Source organism: Callospermophilus lateralis, chromosome 2, assembly GCF_048772815.1.
Source record: "Callospermophilus lateralis isolate mCalLat2 chromosome 2, mCalLat2.hap1, whole genome shotgun sequence".
Taxonomy (NCBI): Eukaryota; Metazoa; Chordata; class Mammalia; order Rodentia; family Sciuridae; genus Callospermophilus; species Callospermophilus lateralis.
The window spans coordinates 147265498-147283694 of NC_135306.1; the positions used below are offsets into that span (position 1 = coordinate 147265498).

At 36.4% G+C, this 18197-nt stretch overlaps 1 protein-coding gene across 4 annotated transcripts in view; it reads right to left on the minus strand.

The window, feature by feature from the left end:
- The window catches only part of Acer3 (alkaline ceramidase 3), a 201961-nt gene that overhangs the window by 15775 nt on the left and 167989 nt on the right, over positions 1-18197 (minus strand). For 3 of the 4 annotated variants that reach the window (XM_076846601.2, XM_076846597.2, XM_076846600.2), the window contains 4 exons: positions 13145-13246; positions 10069-10173; positions 6435-6480; positions 5495-5943 (listed from right to left, as the gene is read on the minus strand). In XM_076846601.2, coding sequence (XP_076702716.1) covers positions 5890-5943; positions 6435-6480; positions 10069-10173; positions 13145-13246 — 307 coding nt within the window. In that variant the 3' untranslated portion in view covers positions 5495-5889. Of the gene's footprint in view, positions 1-5494; positions 5944-6434; positions 6481-10068; positions 10174-13144; positions 13247-18197 lie in introns of those variants that run through there. The other variant, XM_076846599.2, reaches the window with a different exon arrangement.

The following is an 18197-nucleotide window of genomic DNA, read 5'->3' on the forward strand; positions in this document are numbered from 1 at the left end:
CTAGCTCTTAAGAATAAGCTTGATTATTCATTTGTATGCACAAGTTAGCTCTAGAAAGAAGAGCCACAAAGAAACCAACTGTGGAAAGAACCTTGAACTTGTCCTTTTAGAAAGTTTAAAAAAAAAAAAAAGGATATATGACCATAGCAGCTTTTTTGGCCTTGACAACTACCATGTGGCACATTTTATATGAAATGAAAAAAAAAAAAGGGTCAATAGATCTTAAATTTCTGGAAGTCAACTCAAAAACTGAATGCAACTAGCATGTTTGGATTTTACAGTATAAAATAAAATTACCTTAATTTTTTATTTCGATCTTTTTTGTGATACTGGGGATTAAACCCAGGGGCACTCTACCCCTGAGCCACATCTCCAGCCATTTTTTATTTTTATTTTGAAGCAGAAAGTTGCTGAGGTTGGCCTTAAACTTGTGATCCTCCTGCCTCAGCCTCCCGAGTTGCTGGGATTACAGGCATGTGCCACCACACCTGGTTTAGATTCCCTTTATAAAACAAATAAAATCATGAACTTTGCTTTTAGTAATTTTTCCTCTGGGGTTTAGACACTTTGTGACAGGCTATTGCCAATCTAGTAAAACTGATGTGAAATAATGATTTTATAGTTTAAATATTAAACACAAGACTTTGATTACATTTAAAACAGAGGGAGTAGAGTTGAAAATGCACAGAATATTTTCATTCTGACAAGTACACACTAGAGAAACGCAGTCAGGTGGTACTTCTGTGCCTCCATATTCCACACTGCTCATTTGCTGATGATCCAGGGCAGGGGAGACACACTCCCAGAGCCAAAGCCCAAGAAAATGCTGTTTCTGACTTTCTTTCTGTTTAAATAACACTTATTTATGTAAGTGCCATTCTTGCCTTACAGGCCACACTATCATAGACTGGATTTGGTCCTTGGGCTGCAGTTTGCCAAATCCTGGTCTGCACCCTTTTATAACACAATACATTTTTATAAATTTCTTTTAGGTGCAGGTGATCTCACAATCAATATTGATATCTCTCAATGAACTATATTTGTATGTTTAAAAGATTTCTCTAATAAATGTGCTCTGCAGTAACCTTAGAACTAATTCTGTAAACTTAATTTAAAAGTGATGATTTGCAGATGTGACAATTGCCAGAAAAGTTTCAAAAGCTTTATGACAATTCTGTGAATATTCACATTACCAAAGACTAAATCTAGTTCAAGTATTGACATTGTGCTATTATAAGCAATGAAACAGGTCACAATGAGCACAGTAGACAGCATGACCTGTGATGGAATGCTATAATACTGACAGCTGCCAAGAGGAAAAAAAAAATGGGGGAAGCTTAGGGCACTTGTAGGCCGGTAATTAAATTTCTTGTTTGGGTTTTAGGGTTTTTTAGAATGAAATATGGTGACCAATCTTTTCTTTTAGGTACTGGGGATTGAACCCAGGGGTGCTTTATTACTGAGCCACATGCTTAGCCTTTTTTATCTTTTGTTTTGAGACAGGGTCTCTCAAAGTTGCTTAGGATTTCACTAAATTGCTGAGGCTGACTTTGAACTTAACGATTTTCCTGCCTCAGTCTCCTGAGTTGCTTGGATTACAGGCATGAACCACTGCACCTGGCTGATCAACCTTTTCTACACTAACTGCCAATCTAAACAGAGAGTAATTTACAGGACTTAATGATAAATGAAGACATTAAGAAACAATATTAGATATTTACAGTGCACTGAAATGGGGCCAGTACTGCTTAGCTTTTACTCCAAATGTTTATCAAATATTTATCAATGACAGAAATTCTGTAGCTAAACACTACTGCTTAAAGTCTTCTACTTTGCTGCTCTATCAGGAAAGGACTGTACTTTGGTGAGACTTGTCATCCCTCATACTTTCTACTTGTCCTTCAACAGTGTCAAGGTCTCATACCTCAAACCTAAGTTAATTTTCAATGTGAATGTCAAGTAAAGCAGTAGCCTTACAAGGGTATATGCAGCAGACTGGGCTGAGAGTTTTGGAGAAATGGTTGAGTCTAGTGGCATGCTCACATGACCTCAGCGACACCAGCAACTCCCCCACATGGAACTACAATTAGATGTTAAGAAGAAAAGAAAACGGTGTTTCTTTGTTCTTAAAGGAAGTGCAACAATCTAAAAAACAGCACTGAAATTTTCCAGTTAGATGGATTGTGATGCTATGATTCTTTTTTCTCCCTTTTTCTTTTCTTATTTTTTGGTACTGGGGATTGGACGCAGGGGTGCTTAACCACTGAGACACATCCCCTGCCCTTTTTATTTTTATTTTTATTTTGAGACAGCATTTCACTACGTTGCTTAGGGCCTTGTCAAGTTGCTGAGACTGGTTTTGAACTCGAAATCCTCCTGTCTCAATCTTCAGAGCTGCTGAGATTACAGGTATGCACTACCCGCCTGGTTTCCCTTTTCATTTTCTAGCCTTTTTCATTAAGGGGTTTAAGTACATTACACAGAGTTTTAATTGCTGTTTGCAAATGGTTAGAGCACAGTGAATAAGCTGTATTTTCAGACATTGAAAAACAAAATAAGTGGTCAAACTAATTATATTATACCATTGATATATGGCACATAATGTAAGACAGAGGTAGATCCGCAAATAGCCACATAGCTGCAAATTACAATTGTAACTGGTTCTCTTTGAAACATCAATTTTACACAAATGCGTATCTAGCAGCACATCATAAATCACAGGCCAGAAGAATTTGCTATTATGTAAATGTGGGGTTAGAAGTTAATATTGCCAATTTTAGCAACAAATAATTGTTTTCAAGAGCAAAGCAATATGGAACTCATAGAACACATAAGAAAACTTTAAAATTTTAGACACTTTTAGGGATATTGGCTAAATTCAGAAGGTACTGGTATTACAGTAGAACAACTTCTATAGGCACCTAGATATTTCATGCACTGTGCACTTAAGTTTTTGGTCTCTTAGTTTTCTTTGACTCACACCTCCTTCTCACACCTCACTCTCCTTAGTATAAGAAAAATCCTCTCTGTAGAGAAAGTTCAGATTAACCCTGGAATTTTGCTTTATGTTGAATTTTGCATTATGTCTAAACCATCATACCCGATCTACTTCTTTTAAACTATTTTAATACTATTATTTTGGTTCTCACTTGAAGATCACTGAAAAACAAATGATCCTTAATCATCAGCATATCACAAAAATAAAAGAGATGACTTCAGGTGGTGGGGACTGTTTCATGAAAGTTCCAAGGGGTGTAGCCAACAAGTGCTTAATCAGATTAACACAAACACTTTTCACTTAGTTTTCCCCTAAAACAAAGTCAAATTGCTTTTAGTTTTCTAAAGAGAAAATGACAACACAAGAAAAATCTTCAAATGAGCAAAGTGCTTCTTTAACATCCTAATAAAGTATTAATGTAATTTGCTTTGAGCTCACAGATGAGCACCTTTCACATCAGGTGATAAGCAAACATACCATTATTTGCTCAGCAGGAAACAGGCTTTTTATACACTCTAGTTAACAGGAAGTTTTCTAAGCAAATGAAGGGAAGGGAGTGGGTAGGCATCCAATCCTGTAATGTCTACCCAGAATCCAAGAAGGAAAAAGAAGCCATTGAAATAAAGGTGAATTAACATTTGCATACAATTTGGCACAGATATAAAGTACTGAGTGTGTCACTTGTTGCTAATAAGAGAGCCACTGGGTGAGGTACAAACTGACTTGGAAAATTAAAAAGCCAATTAAGAGGCCTGGCTTTTTTTTTCCTCTGATTTCTGCTTAACACATATAAAGTGTTCTATGTGGAGCATTCATGCTGTATGTCCTCAAAACAGAAATAAAGGTCTTTGAAGAACTGGCTAGTCTTACAAGTCATCAGGAGTGCAGATGTCTCTATAGTGAGATGCTGGGCAATTTATTCAAGTGACCAATGGTGGTGGCTGAATTGAACATTCAACAAATGGTTCTAAATGGCCCAGTTTCAGGGCTCTCTCTTAATCTGACTTTACTACTGCAGAATATCAGTCTTATGATGTTAGCAGAAGTCATGAAGGATGTGCTTTTGGTTCCCATACATGGATTCTTCATTCAGTACAAAAATATAACGGTGTGAAACTAATTCTTTCTAAAGTGATAGCCAAAGGTAGATGGAAGAGAATGTAGCCAGAAGTTAGAATCTTGTGGCAAAAGAAAAAAGTTTTATGGACTGCACTGGAACTACATAGTTTTATGTCCTTCTAAACACAACCAAGGTACTCTTCGGATTTACGTTTTGGCAGGTATTGTTCTTGCTCAAAAGTAAATGGAAAAAAAAAAGTAGATGGAAGTATCTGCCCAGTAGCATGTTGCTATGCTAAGGGAAGGAAAATAGTACTCGGGCTAAAACTAAGGCCAGTAGGTGAAGAAAACAATTTTTGGCTTTGACTATGTATCAAGGTTACTTACTGAATATTGGAAAAATGACAGAGTGTTTTTTCCAACTTGGCAAAAGAGAAAAACTAATTTTTCTTTTGAAGCCATAGCTCAAGATGTAATCATTAGATGTTAAATATCTGCTCCTTCATTTTTTGATTATGAAAAGTGATTCAATTTGTTATACATTCAAATCAAAATTATAACTACCTGACTTACAATGAGATTTTACTGCTAGTTCTTAGCAATGTAATCTTTGGATGTTATGCAAGTTACAATTTTTTAATGAAATTATTTTCATTTAATCCATTCAAATGGATGAAGCATCTACTTAATAATAGATGGGCATTTAATCTGTAAACTCTGCAGTGTAGCTATTAACAGCTCCATTTTATTATTGAAGAAACTGGCTTAAAATAGAGACTTGTCCCTTATATCTATTTCCTTCAAAAAATGAAGGAGCAGATATTTTAATAAACTTTATATAAATAGAATTCTGACCATTTAATCTCTAGTTAACTTGACATACTTCCCTGGGCATAACTCTGAGAACTGGAAAATATCACATGAGGCAAAAAGTCAGCATTTTATGACATTCCCTGATAACTTCAAATAAGTTATGCTAGGAGGCTGGGATATGGGTAGGCTAGATCACCCATCATATTTGCCTAGCCATAAAAACAGATACAATTTAAAGATCTGCAAAGATCAAAGCAAAGGGAGCAACCACCTTTAACTGAGGAGCAGCAGGCTGTAGGTGTCCTGGTGGAGCTTCAGAAAGGATAAAAGATGACCCGCCTGTTCAGATTGGTCATGGTCCACAGATATCTCAGAGCCCAAGGCAAATCCTGGGAGGTGACAAGTATTGAACCCACCGGCCAGTCTGAATTTGCTTATACTATTCCATCTGCCTAGCACCAAGATGGACGGTGAAGAACTATCTATAATCCCACAGGGAGCTCTCTTTTTCCCCCCATCTTGGAAAATCATCCGTGAGGTTAATAGGACAACACTATAAACCAAAGCTGAAACAGCTAAGTGGTGTGTCACAGCTGGCCATCTGGATATAGGATTTGGCAGTACTTAATGACTATTTTCATTATTTAATCAAACATTAAGAAAGGTATAATTCACATGCAACCCTGTCAAAAAGAAAAATGGTTAATTTCCTATGACCAGCACAAACTGTTAACCTGTTAAGAAAAGCCCAATTTCCCCAGCATTCTAAAATATAAATACACATCTGTTTCTTTATGAACATCTTAGGATGAAGATGAGGAGGACAAATGAGATAAAGCCAGGAGCCAACATCCCACAGGTCCGTTCCTCATCCTCCCTGTGGCGGCAGCATTAATTAGAAAATCACTCCTCTGTTGTGATGGTCATGATGTATTTGAATATGTAGATCTTTAGATATCTCTTATTTATCCTGTCAGGTTTATGATAAGTGTCTTTGTTTTAATGGTGGAATAATCTCATCAGTACTTCCTGAGAGGCTCAAACATGATCACTGGCCAGATTCCGAAAAGAAACTGTGGAAACAAGTTAGGACAAAACAAGAGAAGATTGTTACATGTTATCCCCCCAAAATGAGAAAGAACCTGCAGGGCTGTGACTCCAGTGCTTGCTGAGTCTGCTGGTGACTGTTCTGATACAGTAGCCTGAGTGTGACACATTCCTTCTAGACTTGCACCAGTCTCAGAAATTATTTTCATTTAATTCATTCAAGTATATTAAGTATTTACTTAATAGTGGACCGGCATTTAATCTGTAAACTCTGCAGTGTAGCTACTAATAGCTCCATTTTATTGTCAAAGAAACTGGCTTAAAAAAGAGACTTGTCCAACATCATGTAGTAATAAACTGACGACTTAAAGAGTCTATGTCCTTTGATTTCAAAGCCTGTGCTCTATTACCTTTCCATGCCCCTTTTCTTCTCCTATATTACCCCATCTTCCCAATACCCTCCCCCTTCATACACACATGCACATGCCCCCCCCCCCCCCCCAGGACATGGACTTACTTTCACTTTTGGTCTATGTCTCAGGTAAAGTGTTCTAGTGTATAAACTGGAAGAAAAGGGGATGGGGGAAAGCTCTTAAGAATAATTTTTAATTATTTTAATTAAATTATTATTTAATAATTTTTAATTATTTTAATGGTTTACTGACAGAGTTAACCATACTGCCTTTGTATATACAAAGAAAAAAAAAACACTGGCATATCTAACATGTGGCAAGGTGCTAAGGAAGACAGAGAAATGATTAACTTGTATACCATGACATCAGAATGTTTGTAGTTCAGTAGTGGGCATCCCACTAATGCTTGATATGATTTATATCACAATTAACTGTTCCATCTTTTTTTTTTTTTTCACTGCCTCAGGACTGGGCTTGAACTCAGGGGCACTCTACCACTGAGCTACATTTCCTTTTTTGTTTTGGTACCAGGCTGCACATAACCCCCTGAGCCACATCTCTAGCCCCTTTTATATTTTATTTTGAGACAGGGTCTCTCTAAGTTGACTAGGGCCTTGCTAAATTGCTGAGGCTGGTTTTGAACTTGTTGTAATCCTACTGCCTCAGCCTCCGGAGCCATTGGGATTACAGACATGTGCTATCCACCCCTAGCTTCCCAACCCTTTTTATTTTTTATTTTGAAGTATTTTTATTTATATACTTTATTTATATGCTTCAGTCAACGAGGTACCTCTATATCCCAAATTTCCACATAACTGAAGCTTAAACATCTAAGCTTCTTTTATTTTAATTATTTAGAATGAAATGTCTCTAAAGAATACTTTATTCTTTCTCTTTTTTAAAAAAAAAAAAGAAAAAAAAGAAAAAGAAAAAAAACAGAAAGTAAACAATTTAAACATTAACAGATAACAAATTAAAAAAAAAAAAAAAGAACTCAAAACCCTACCACCCTGAGAGGGTGAGGCAGGAGGAGCTCAAGTTCAAGGCCAGATTGGGCTAATAGTGAGACCCTGATTCAAAGGGCTGGGACACAGCTCAGTGGTAGAACACTAGCCTAGCACGTGTGAGGAGCCCTGGGTTGGATCCCTAGTACTGAAAAAAAAAAAAAGAAGAAGAAGCAAAAAAGACTGCACCACCAAATCTAGTCAAGTTTTTTTTTCTACATTCACTTTTTTTCCACATGCAATCTAATTTTCCTATAGGTTTAATAATTTCATTAGTATGAATCTGTTTCACATAAATATTAGATTTTCTTTTTTTTCTTCCTTCCTCCCTTCTTTTTTTTGTACCAGGGATTGAATCCAGGGGTGCTTAATCACTGAGCCACATCTGCAGCCCTTGTTATATTTTATTTTGAGACAGAATCTCACTAAGTTGCTTAGGCCTTGCTAAGTTGCTGAGGCTGGCTTTGAACTTGTGATCTTCCTTCCTCAGCTTCCAGAGCCACTGGGATTACAGGCATGTGCCACCATGCCTGGTAAAATATTAGATTATTTTTCTATGTTGCTATAAGCTTTCCATATTTTAAATTTTAAATGGTGGAATAAAGGACATATTATAATTTATTTTATGATTCTGTACCATAGGGTAGTTTGTTTTGTCATTTTTCTAAATTAACTAACATTATGAGAAGCATTTTTGTATTTATACAGAAATTTTTATTATTTTTGGATAATTTCTCAAGGGAAATTCCTAGGAATATAATAATGGATAATAAATATACATTTTAAAAAATATTGTTGTGCTGGGGTTGAACCTGGGACCTCATGTGGGCTAGGCAAGCACTCTATTACTGAGCTATAACCTCAGCCCAACATTTAAAAAATTTATTTATCTATTTATTTATATCAGGGATTGAACCCTGTGCCACTTATCCTCTGATCCACATCCCCAGTCCTTTTTAGTTTTTATTTAAAAACAGGGTCTCACTAAATTGCCTAGCTTTTTGCAAAGATGCTGAGGCTGGCCTCGAAATGCAATCCTCTTGCCTCAGCCTATTGAGTCACTGGGATTACAGGTGTGCATCACCACACCTGGTCCAACATTTTATTTTTTTGAACACATATAATTGTCAAATTTCTTCTCAAATGCTTTGCATTAATTTATACTGTCAAGTAATGTGTGATATACAATTTTTACTGCAACTTAAGGAATGCTGAAGGGAGTTTCAAAAAACTATCGTTTACTTCACAAAATGCATTCCATTATTTTATTTTAAAATTATTATTTTGAATAGGTAATGAGTCATTTGGCAAAACAACTCAAAAAATGGAAGAATACACAGTAAAAAGAAGGTGTCTTTTCTACCCTTGACCCCCCCCAATTCCCCACTTTCATGGCCCAAAGGAAACTGATGTTACTTATTAGTTTCCCTACATAAACAGATAGTTTATGCCTTTATAAGCATATACATATGTTAATCTTTTTTTCCTTCCCTCCCCTCCTTTTCTTTCTTTCTGTTACTGGAGATTGAGCCCAGAGGTGTTCTGCAACTGATCATATCTCCAGTCCTTTTTTATCTTGAGCCCTGCTAAGATTTCTTTCTCACAAAAATAGACATAATATTGTTTTAGAATTCATTTTCTTCTAGCTAGATGAAAATTTTTTTCACTCATTTGCTCTAAGTATCTCTAAAACACACGGTTCCTTCTCTCTTTTTAAAATTTAAAATAGTTTCAAATGAACAGGAGAGATTGGTATGATAAATTCCTGAAACCCCCTTCTCCCAGATTGTTACCATTTAATTACCTTTGTTCCATCATACCCACACACCTATCTACATACACACACACACACAAATATGCACATATACATACATGTTTACATAAATATACATATATGTGCATATATATTCTATATAGTCTTTGTCTGACATGATGTTCAATCACACCCTAAATATTCCAATGTGTTCTGCCATAAAACAAAGACACTCACCTAAATTACTATAATATAGCCCTTCTAATCAGGAAATTAACATTAATATAACAGTAATATCTAAGCCACAGACCTCAATACAATTTACTGTCCTAAAAAATTTCTCTTCTTTCATTCTTATTGAGCCAGGTTATTAGCCAGGAACATAGTTTGTATTTACTTTTCTTTCTTCTATTGACACAGGTCTTGCTAAGTTGCTTAGGGACTGGATAAATGGCTTAGGCTGGCCTTGAAATTGTGATCCTCTTGACTCAAGTCTCCCCAGTCACTGGGATTGTGCCATTGCACCCAGCTTCTTTGTATTCTTCTTTTTATTTTATTTTATTTTTTTTGTGGTGCCGGGGATGGAACTTGAAGAATGGTATATGCTATGCAAGTCCACTATTAGCATTGACTGAGCTACATGTATCACCAGCCCTTTTAATTTATTTTTTAAAAATTTGAGACAGGGTCTTGCTATGTTGCTCAGGATGGCCATGAACTTGTCATCCTCCTGCCTTAGCCTGGTGGGGAACTGGGCTATATGTGTGCCATGGCTCTTAGCTGAAGAGGGACTTTTTAAGGTCATCCAGTGGCAGAGGCAAAACTGGAACATAAGTTCCTGATCTATCTCTTAACATTTCATACTTACACCATTCTATTCTAAGAGGAAAAACAAAAAACAAAACAACCCTTCAATACTAGGTTAAAAAACAAAACAAAACAAAACAAAACAAAAAAAAAAACAACAACTCCATTTCCTACCTGAAAAGGATGTGAAGATAAGAACCCAGTCCAGTTAAAATATGCCACCATGCATGAAACTGTGTGGTAACACCTAGAATAGGTGGCGCCTCCCTTCGAAAGTCCCTGTGTGGAAAGGAGGAAAAAAAATATCACATTAAAAGTTAAAAATATTTATTAGCACTAGTGTTGACAGTGTTAAGAGTATTTTGAACTACCATTTTCAAATATGGCAATTATTTAATTTCCCTAAGTCATCATACTATTTTTTAAAGTGTATTCTGAGGAATAGCACTCCTAGAAGTTCCATGAAGTGACTCTACTCAAATTAATGTGGGAAATATCATATAATTTTTTGCCTTCTTTTTGGTAACACACTTTGGGAAATGCTGGTCTAGCTAGTTAGTTCCCTTGAGTCTATCCACTAAGAAACTGGATATATGCTATTCCTGTCATCTTGGTGTGGCACCATGTAAAGCCCTTTAATAGCTATTATTTTTGCTCATATTTAGTGATTCCTTGAGAAACCTTTATTATTAGCTTTGCTTTAAAAATCTTTTTGCAGGTTATGAGAGTTGCCTAAGTCAGTCAGTTAGTGGTCCAGCTAGGTGTCAAATTCCAGATTTTTTTTTCTTTTCATAGTACTGGGGGGTTTGAACTCAGGGGAGGTCTACCATTTTGCTACACCTGAGCCCTTTTTAAATTTTATTTTGAGACAGAGTCTCACTAAGTTGCCTTGTGCTGGCTTCACATTTGTGATTCTACTGCCTCAGCTTCCTGAATAGCTACAATTTCAGGTGTATACACCAGTATAGCCAGCTCTAGATCTTTCCATTCAGTTTATAACATTAGCATTTACTAGAGAAAAAAAGCAAATACGAAACACCAGATGATTTTTCTAGATATTGTCATCAATATTTGAGACAATTACCATCTTTAAGAGCCACATTGTATGTTGTCAGTTCTCAACAGGGGATGAGATCTCAGCAATGAGAGGTCATCCCTGGTGAGGATTTTGCTGGGTATTCCTGATTCAGAGCCATGTACTTAGCTTTTAGTTTTCTAAACAAGGTGTGTTACTTGCTTATCTACATTTGAAGTCTATGTTTACTTATTTAACTGTTTACATGAAGAATTTCAAATGTGCAAAAGTAGGCAAAATAATATCCAACATGAGTAATTATCAACTAGCGGTAATGTAAGGGGAAAAATAGATGAGGATGGTGGGAACATGAGGTTAAGAGAATAATTCTGTAAAGTGAGCCGACTATACTGACTCTTCACATGCTTTCTCTCTCCAGATGCCAAAAAGTAATCTGTCTGCAGCTAGGTGGGGCCTGAAGGGATAGGATATGTCACATTCCTTAGCAAACTGAGGCAGAGGGTAAAGATCTGGCGGTCAGTGTAGATAATGAATATCTGGTTATCACTAGCTATCACACTTCCCAGGTCAATGGGTTGTTAATAGCTAACCTCTCGATAGCACTTCCCAGCACAAGGAGTTGGTAAGGATTAACCCCTATGGCCCCTGTACCTTCCTGCCCTTAGGCACATACACGAAAATTAAAAGGGGGGTTTATAAAAGAGCAAGGCACACTCACTCCCACAGACTCCCAGCTCTGGGGTCCCTTTTTCTTGTAAGAAGTCTGTTGCTCTCTCTTTTCTTAAAACTTGCTTCCTTCACTTGCCTCAGCCTTTCTCAGGTGTTTAATCTTCAACGGGAGGCGAGGGTGGGGGGGTGGGGGTGGGAACAAGGACCTGTTTCTGATCTCAAAGACCAGTATCAGTAATGTGTGTCATTTAAACCTCTACTCACTTCTCCCTCCTATATTATTTTGAAGCAAATACTAGATATTGTAGCATTTTATGTCTAAATATTTTAGTTATATCTCCAAAAGATAAAAACTCTTTAAGACATAAACTACAATACCATTTTCATACCTGAAATATTAATAAAAATCCCTTAGTATCATTATATATTCAATTATTGGCCAAAGTTCTAAATTTTTCATAAGTTTTTTTTTTTTTTTTAAGATTCAGAGTTAGTTTATTTGAATAAAGACACCCTCTCAGCTCCCCTGAAAAAAGGCTAACACATTGTATTTAGCTAATATATCTCTTAATTTCCTTAATAGGTTATTCCTCCCTCTTCTTCCTACCCTCTGCTATTTATTTGCTGCAGAGACCAGGTCATTTAATCTGTAACTTCCTCAAGGTCTGAACTTTGCTGACTGTCTCCCTAGGGTGCTGTTCAATATAGCCCCTGTCTTTCATATTTATGTAAAATTGTTAGGTCACAGAATTTTGAGTTAGAATGGTATACAAATTTATCTATTTGACATGCTCATTTTATGGAAATTGAGGCCTAGAAAAATAGTATCCTAGTGAAAGATGAGAATTGAGAGACCTAAGTTTAAGATACATAATTGCTGACAAGATGGTAAAAGGAATACTTACCTTTTTTAGAAAATAACATTGACCATATGAAAGTGCAATTTATATTTATTTATTACAAATCATTCTTATTTATTCAACAAAGCATATTAGTAGGTTTCAAAGATATACAATTTGATTAATTGTACAGTTCTGTGATACATACATACACAAAACCCAAAGTCTGCAGAGGTTATGAAACAATCTCAGGCTCAAACTTTTAAGTAATTTTTAACAGGTATTCCCAGCACTTTATTGTGCTGTATACATATTTTGTTTTTCTCCTTTCTTTTTTTCATTACTGGCTATTGAACCCAGGGCCTTACACATGCTTCCTAAGATCTCCACCACTGAGCTACATCCCCACCGCTAAGTTTGAGACAGGATCTCACTGAGTTGCCCAGGCTGGCCTTGAACTTGCAATCCCAATCCTCCTGGCTTCAGCCTTCCGAGTAGCTGCGATTACAGATGTGTCACCTTACCCAGTTTGTATATATTTTAAAAATGACAACATTAGTAAAAATTCACTCAGGGTGTTTTTTTTTAGACCTTTCCTTCTCATCACATGTGGCTCAAAGCACTGATATTTCTGTATGCCTATGAAATTTTCTGTTTAATAAAAAGCTTCCAAAAATATTTCTCAAGGAATGAAAATATATCTTACCTCAGCGAGTCACAAAAGATGTTATCTATGTTCCATAATAAAAATCCCAATAAAAATAAACCCAAAGATGTATACCCCAGTCCTCTAAGCCATGGATAAACCCTGTAGAAAAAAAAGAAAAGCAAAATGAAAAATTTTCAAATCATGTCACGAACACAGCTTGCAGTCATCATTTTCTGAGAAGGAAAGGTTTTCATTAGTATTAAAAGCCAGTCTTTTATTTAATACATTTGCTGAAGATGTGTAGGGCCAGCCTTCCTTCCTTCCTAAACTGGGGATTTACCCAGGGGTACTTTACCACTGAGCTACATCCCCAGCCCATTTTTATTTTTACTTTAAGACAGAATCTTGCTAAATTTCCCAGGCTGGCTTTGAACCTGTGATCCTCCTGCCTCAGCCTCCAGAGTTTCTGGAAAAATAGGGTGTGCAACCATGCCTCACCCCATTTTTAAAAATGTGGGTCTTGCTGTGTTGCCCAGGGCTCAAGTGATCCTCCTGTCTCAACCTTGTGAGTAGATGGGGCTACAGGTGTGTAATATGCCAAGTCATTTCCCAAATATATATGCCATTAAAAGGTACTGACAGAGAATGGGCCACCAAGACTTGCTAAGTATATCAGGAGGCTAATCTGAAAGTACTCACCAACTCACCAAAATTTAAAACACAAACACACACACACACACACACACACACACACAGAGAGAGAGAGAGAGAGAGAGACACATATTTATTAAATCACTTGATAATATATACTGAGCGCTTACTGTTTTCCTAGCATTGTTACGAGCATTTGAGAGGTTGGCAGTGCGTAAGATAAAGTCCCGGCTCTCAAGGAACTTACAGTATAAAGTGAGAGGGTAAATAAAAACTAAACTGATTTGAAAAAAAAAAAAAAAAAGGCCTGGGAAGGGGAAAGATGGTGATATGGAGGTATTATCTGGATGGGGTGTGCATACACACACACACACACACACTTAATCTAAAATCTTTAAATAAATCCTCGAAGGATGTATTATTCTTTTTACTTTACCAGTAAGGAAACTGAAGCTTGGTGAGTTACCCCAAATAATAATAACAGCTTATTTATTTTTTATAGTTTCAATGAGGTAAGCTGTATATATTTTTAAAGTATATATCTGATGAGTACCTCTGTACATACCCATGAAACAACCACATCAATCAAGATAAACAACATAACATCACCACCTCCAAAAGCTCAGTTTGCATTTTTTTTTTTTTTTAGAATGGAATCATGCCATATACAGTCTTTAATGTATGGCTTTTTTCCTTTTGACATTTTCAGATTCATTTCATGTCGTTATGTGTATCAGTACTTAATTTCTTTGTATTGCTCAGTAGTATTCCATTGTATGGATATAGTACAATTTATTTATCTGTCCAAATGCTGGTGAGCATATTTGTTTCCAGTTGAGCATTACAAATAAAGCAGCTATAAACATCCATGAAATGAATGCTAGGAAAGAAATGGCTGGGATGTATGGCAGATAAATGTTTGACTTTTTTTTTTTGGTGATACTTTGGATTCAACCAGGACCATGTACCTGTTAGGCAAGTGGCTACCACTGAGCTGGATCTCCAAGTCTCCAACTGTTTTCCTAAGGCATGGCTCTAATTTACATTTTTACTAGTTTCAGTTATTCCACATCCTCAATACTTGGTATGTTCTTTTCATTTTAGCTATTCTAACAGTGCTATTTCATTGTAGTTATTCTTTATCTTTCTCTTCTTCTTTTTTTAGTGCTAAGAATGAACCCAGGGGCATTTAATTACATCCCCAGGTCTTTTCATATTTTTATTTTGAGACAGTATCTAGCTAAATTGCCCAAGCTGGCCTAAAACCCTCCTGCCTTAGCTTCTGGTGTTACTGGGATTACAGGTGTGTAGTACTGTGCCTGGATCATTGCTTTTTTTTTTTTTTTTTTGGTACCAGGGATTAAACTCTGGGGCACTGGATCATTGAGCCACATCTCCAGCCCTACTATGTATTTTATTTAGAGACCAGGTTCTCACTGAGTTGCTTAGTGCCTCACTTTTTGCTGAGGCTGGTTTTGAACTCACAATCTTCCTGCCTCAGCCTACTGAAACGCTGGGATCACAGGTGTGTGCCACCACGCCTGGCTGGTTCATTGCTTTTAATTTTCATTTCCCTAATCATTAATGTCCTTGAGCATTTTTTCATGTGCTTATTGACATCCATATATCTTCTTTGATGCAGTACTTATTTGCTTTCTTATTATTGAGTTGTAAGAATCTTTTATACATTCTACATGTACATCCTTTTTTGGATAAATATTTTGCAGGTATTTTCTCCAAGTCTATGACTTGCCTTTCATTTTCTGAACACTGTCTTGAAGAATAAACTTGTCAATTTTTTTTCTTTGGAATGGTGTCTTGCTGTGTTGTCCAGGCTGGCTTGAACTCTTTGGGATCAAGGGGTCATCCTGCCTCAGCCTCACAAGTAGCTGGTATTACAGGCATGCATCACCAAGCTTGGGTTTTTTTTTTTTTTTTTTAGAAAAAGGAAAAAGGGTTATTGCTTTGCTAACAAAGGAGAAATACAGGGGACTCCTGTCCCAGAGGCTGTGATTCTCCCCATCAGGGAAAACAGAAGGCTTTTAAAGACGCTCTTTAAGGGTTGCATTCCAGGTGTGCTCTGGTAGGGGGTCCCTAGACACCTTAAAATTTTTTTAATAATGATGTTAAATTTAAGTTCATTTCCTCTCATAAGACTATTCAGTTGTGCTGCATAATTTGTCAAAAAGATGATCTTTTTCCTACATTACCTTGGCATGTTTACTAAAGATCAGGTAAATATGAGTGTACAGGTCTATTTTTGGATGTTCTGTTGATTTGTATTTCATCCTCACCACCAATGCAATATTGTCTTTATTGGTGTAGGAGTAAATCAAGTGGTGTTAAGTCCTCTTTTTCTTTGGTGCTGGAGTTGGAACCTAGGGCTTACGCATGCTAAATGTGCTCTATTACTGAGCTACATACCCAGTCCTAACCATCTTTGTTTTTCTTTTTCAATGCTGTTTGGTAATTCTAGATCTTTTGAATCCCATGTAAATGTCAGAATCAGATTTTCATTATACTGAACCTACAAATAAATTTGGAAGAATTGACAATATTGAGTGAAGTATTTTTTGCTAAGAAATAAATCTCTTAGCAAAAACCTGTATAGTTTTCAATGTACAGATCATGCACATAATTTAACCCTAAATATTTGATGTTGTTATAAATTTTACTTTAAAAAATTTTGTTTTCCATTTATTCAGTGCTAGTATATAGAAAATGATTTTTTGTTTGAATGACTGTAAAAATTTCACTTAGTACTGCTAGTAGTTTTTTGGTACATGTTCTTTAATATTTTCTGAACACAATCATGTTGCCATAAATACCACAATGGATAGGACTTCCATCAGCATAATGCTGAGTAGACATAGTATTAGCATAATATCCTTATTTTATTCTTGATTTTCAAGGGACACCCCCCCCACCCCGCCACACACACACTGGGAATTGAACTCAGTGGCGCTTTCCCACTGGGCTACGTCCCAAGCCTTTTTCATTTTTTATTTTGAGACAGGGTCTCACTAAGTTGCTGAAGCTGGCCTTAAACATGTAATCCCGCCTCAGCCTCCCTAGTTGCTAGGATTATAGACATGTGTCACCATGACTGGCTCAAAGAAATTTCAAAAAGTGTATCATGACTAAGTGTGTTATATACCGTAGAGTTTATAAGGTAAGAAATCCTCCTTCTTTGTGGTGCTGGGATTGAACCCAGGGCCTTGTGTATATTAAGCAAGTGCTTTCCCACTGAAAAAATGATTTTATCACTAGTTTGTAAGGTCTTTTGTTTATTATTTATTTTCAGATCATAAACAAGATGTTGAATTTTACAGAATGCTTTCTGCAAATCTACCAATACCATCATGCAGTTTTTCCCCCTTTATTTTTACTTTTTGGAATATGTAGAACAGTTTGAATAAACAGTTTTACATATAGTACCTTACATAAAGAACAGTATGTTTGCAAATTTAAATAATATATGAATGTACAATGGCATGTGTTCCTTTGTGTGTGTGTGTGTGGTGCTAGGGACTGAACCCAGGGCCTTGTGTATGCAAGGCAAGCATTCTGCCAACTGAGCTATATCCTCAGCCGGCATGTATTCTTATCAAAGATGAATTTAAGTTCACTGTTTATCAGTTCTAAAATACATTTATACAGATTGCTAGAACCGATAAACAGAATGAGGCATAAAATATTCAAGTGTTATATGTCATCAAATAGCCTCCTATTAATAGTCTTTCCCCCCTTTAAAAAATTTCCTTTATTTTTAAAACATGGTGAACAGCAATAATAGATTTTTTTCAACTATTTTGTTATTTTAACTATAGATATTCATATACAAGTGAATAAAAAGGTGATTTAAAAATCCAGAAAGAAAGCACAAACCTGGCAATGTATGTAAAGGGCACTACTCTCCTGTTGGATGAAGGTTTTCAAGAGAAGATGAGTTTATAAGAGAATCACAGACTTCAACTTTTCAGAGTTTATTACAGTCCACATTTGGGAAATACAAGAATGAGTCCCAGGAAACGGGGCTCATTCAGAGAAGGTACCTGGCAGGGTAGCAAGCTGTTTGTGCTAGGTATGGAAATGTGACAGGAATATGATTAGGAGGGAGTAGAGTGCTGGTTGTTTTTTTTTTTTTTTTTTTTTTTTTGCTTCTAAACTTACTTACCATGGACAATCTTCAGCTCTCAGGAGTAGTTCAAAGCAAAATTCTTCTGTGGGGTGAAATGAATTGTCTTTGGTTATCCAGGTAGCAGGGCACGGAGGAGAGAGCAAGAACTTTATCAGCACATGGTCCATGCAAGCTAAGTACAGGTATGATTCTAGGAACATTCTACCCATACATCGTCAAGTGCAAGAGTGTGAAATAAGAAGGCCTCAAAATATCTATGTTTGGAGTTACACGGTTTCATTCTGGACTGGCTGCTTGTCTGGTGTATAGCTATTCTCT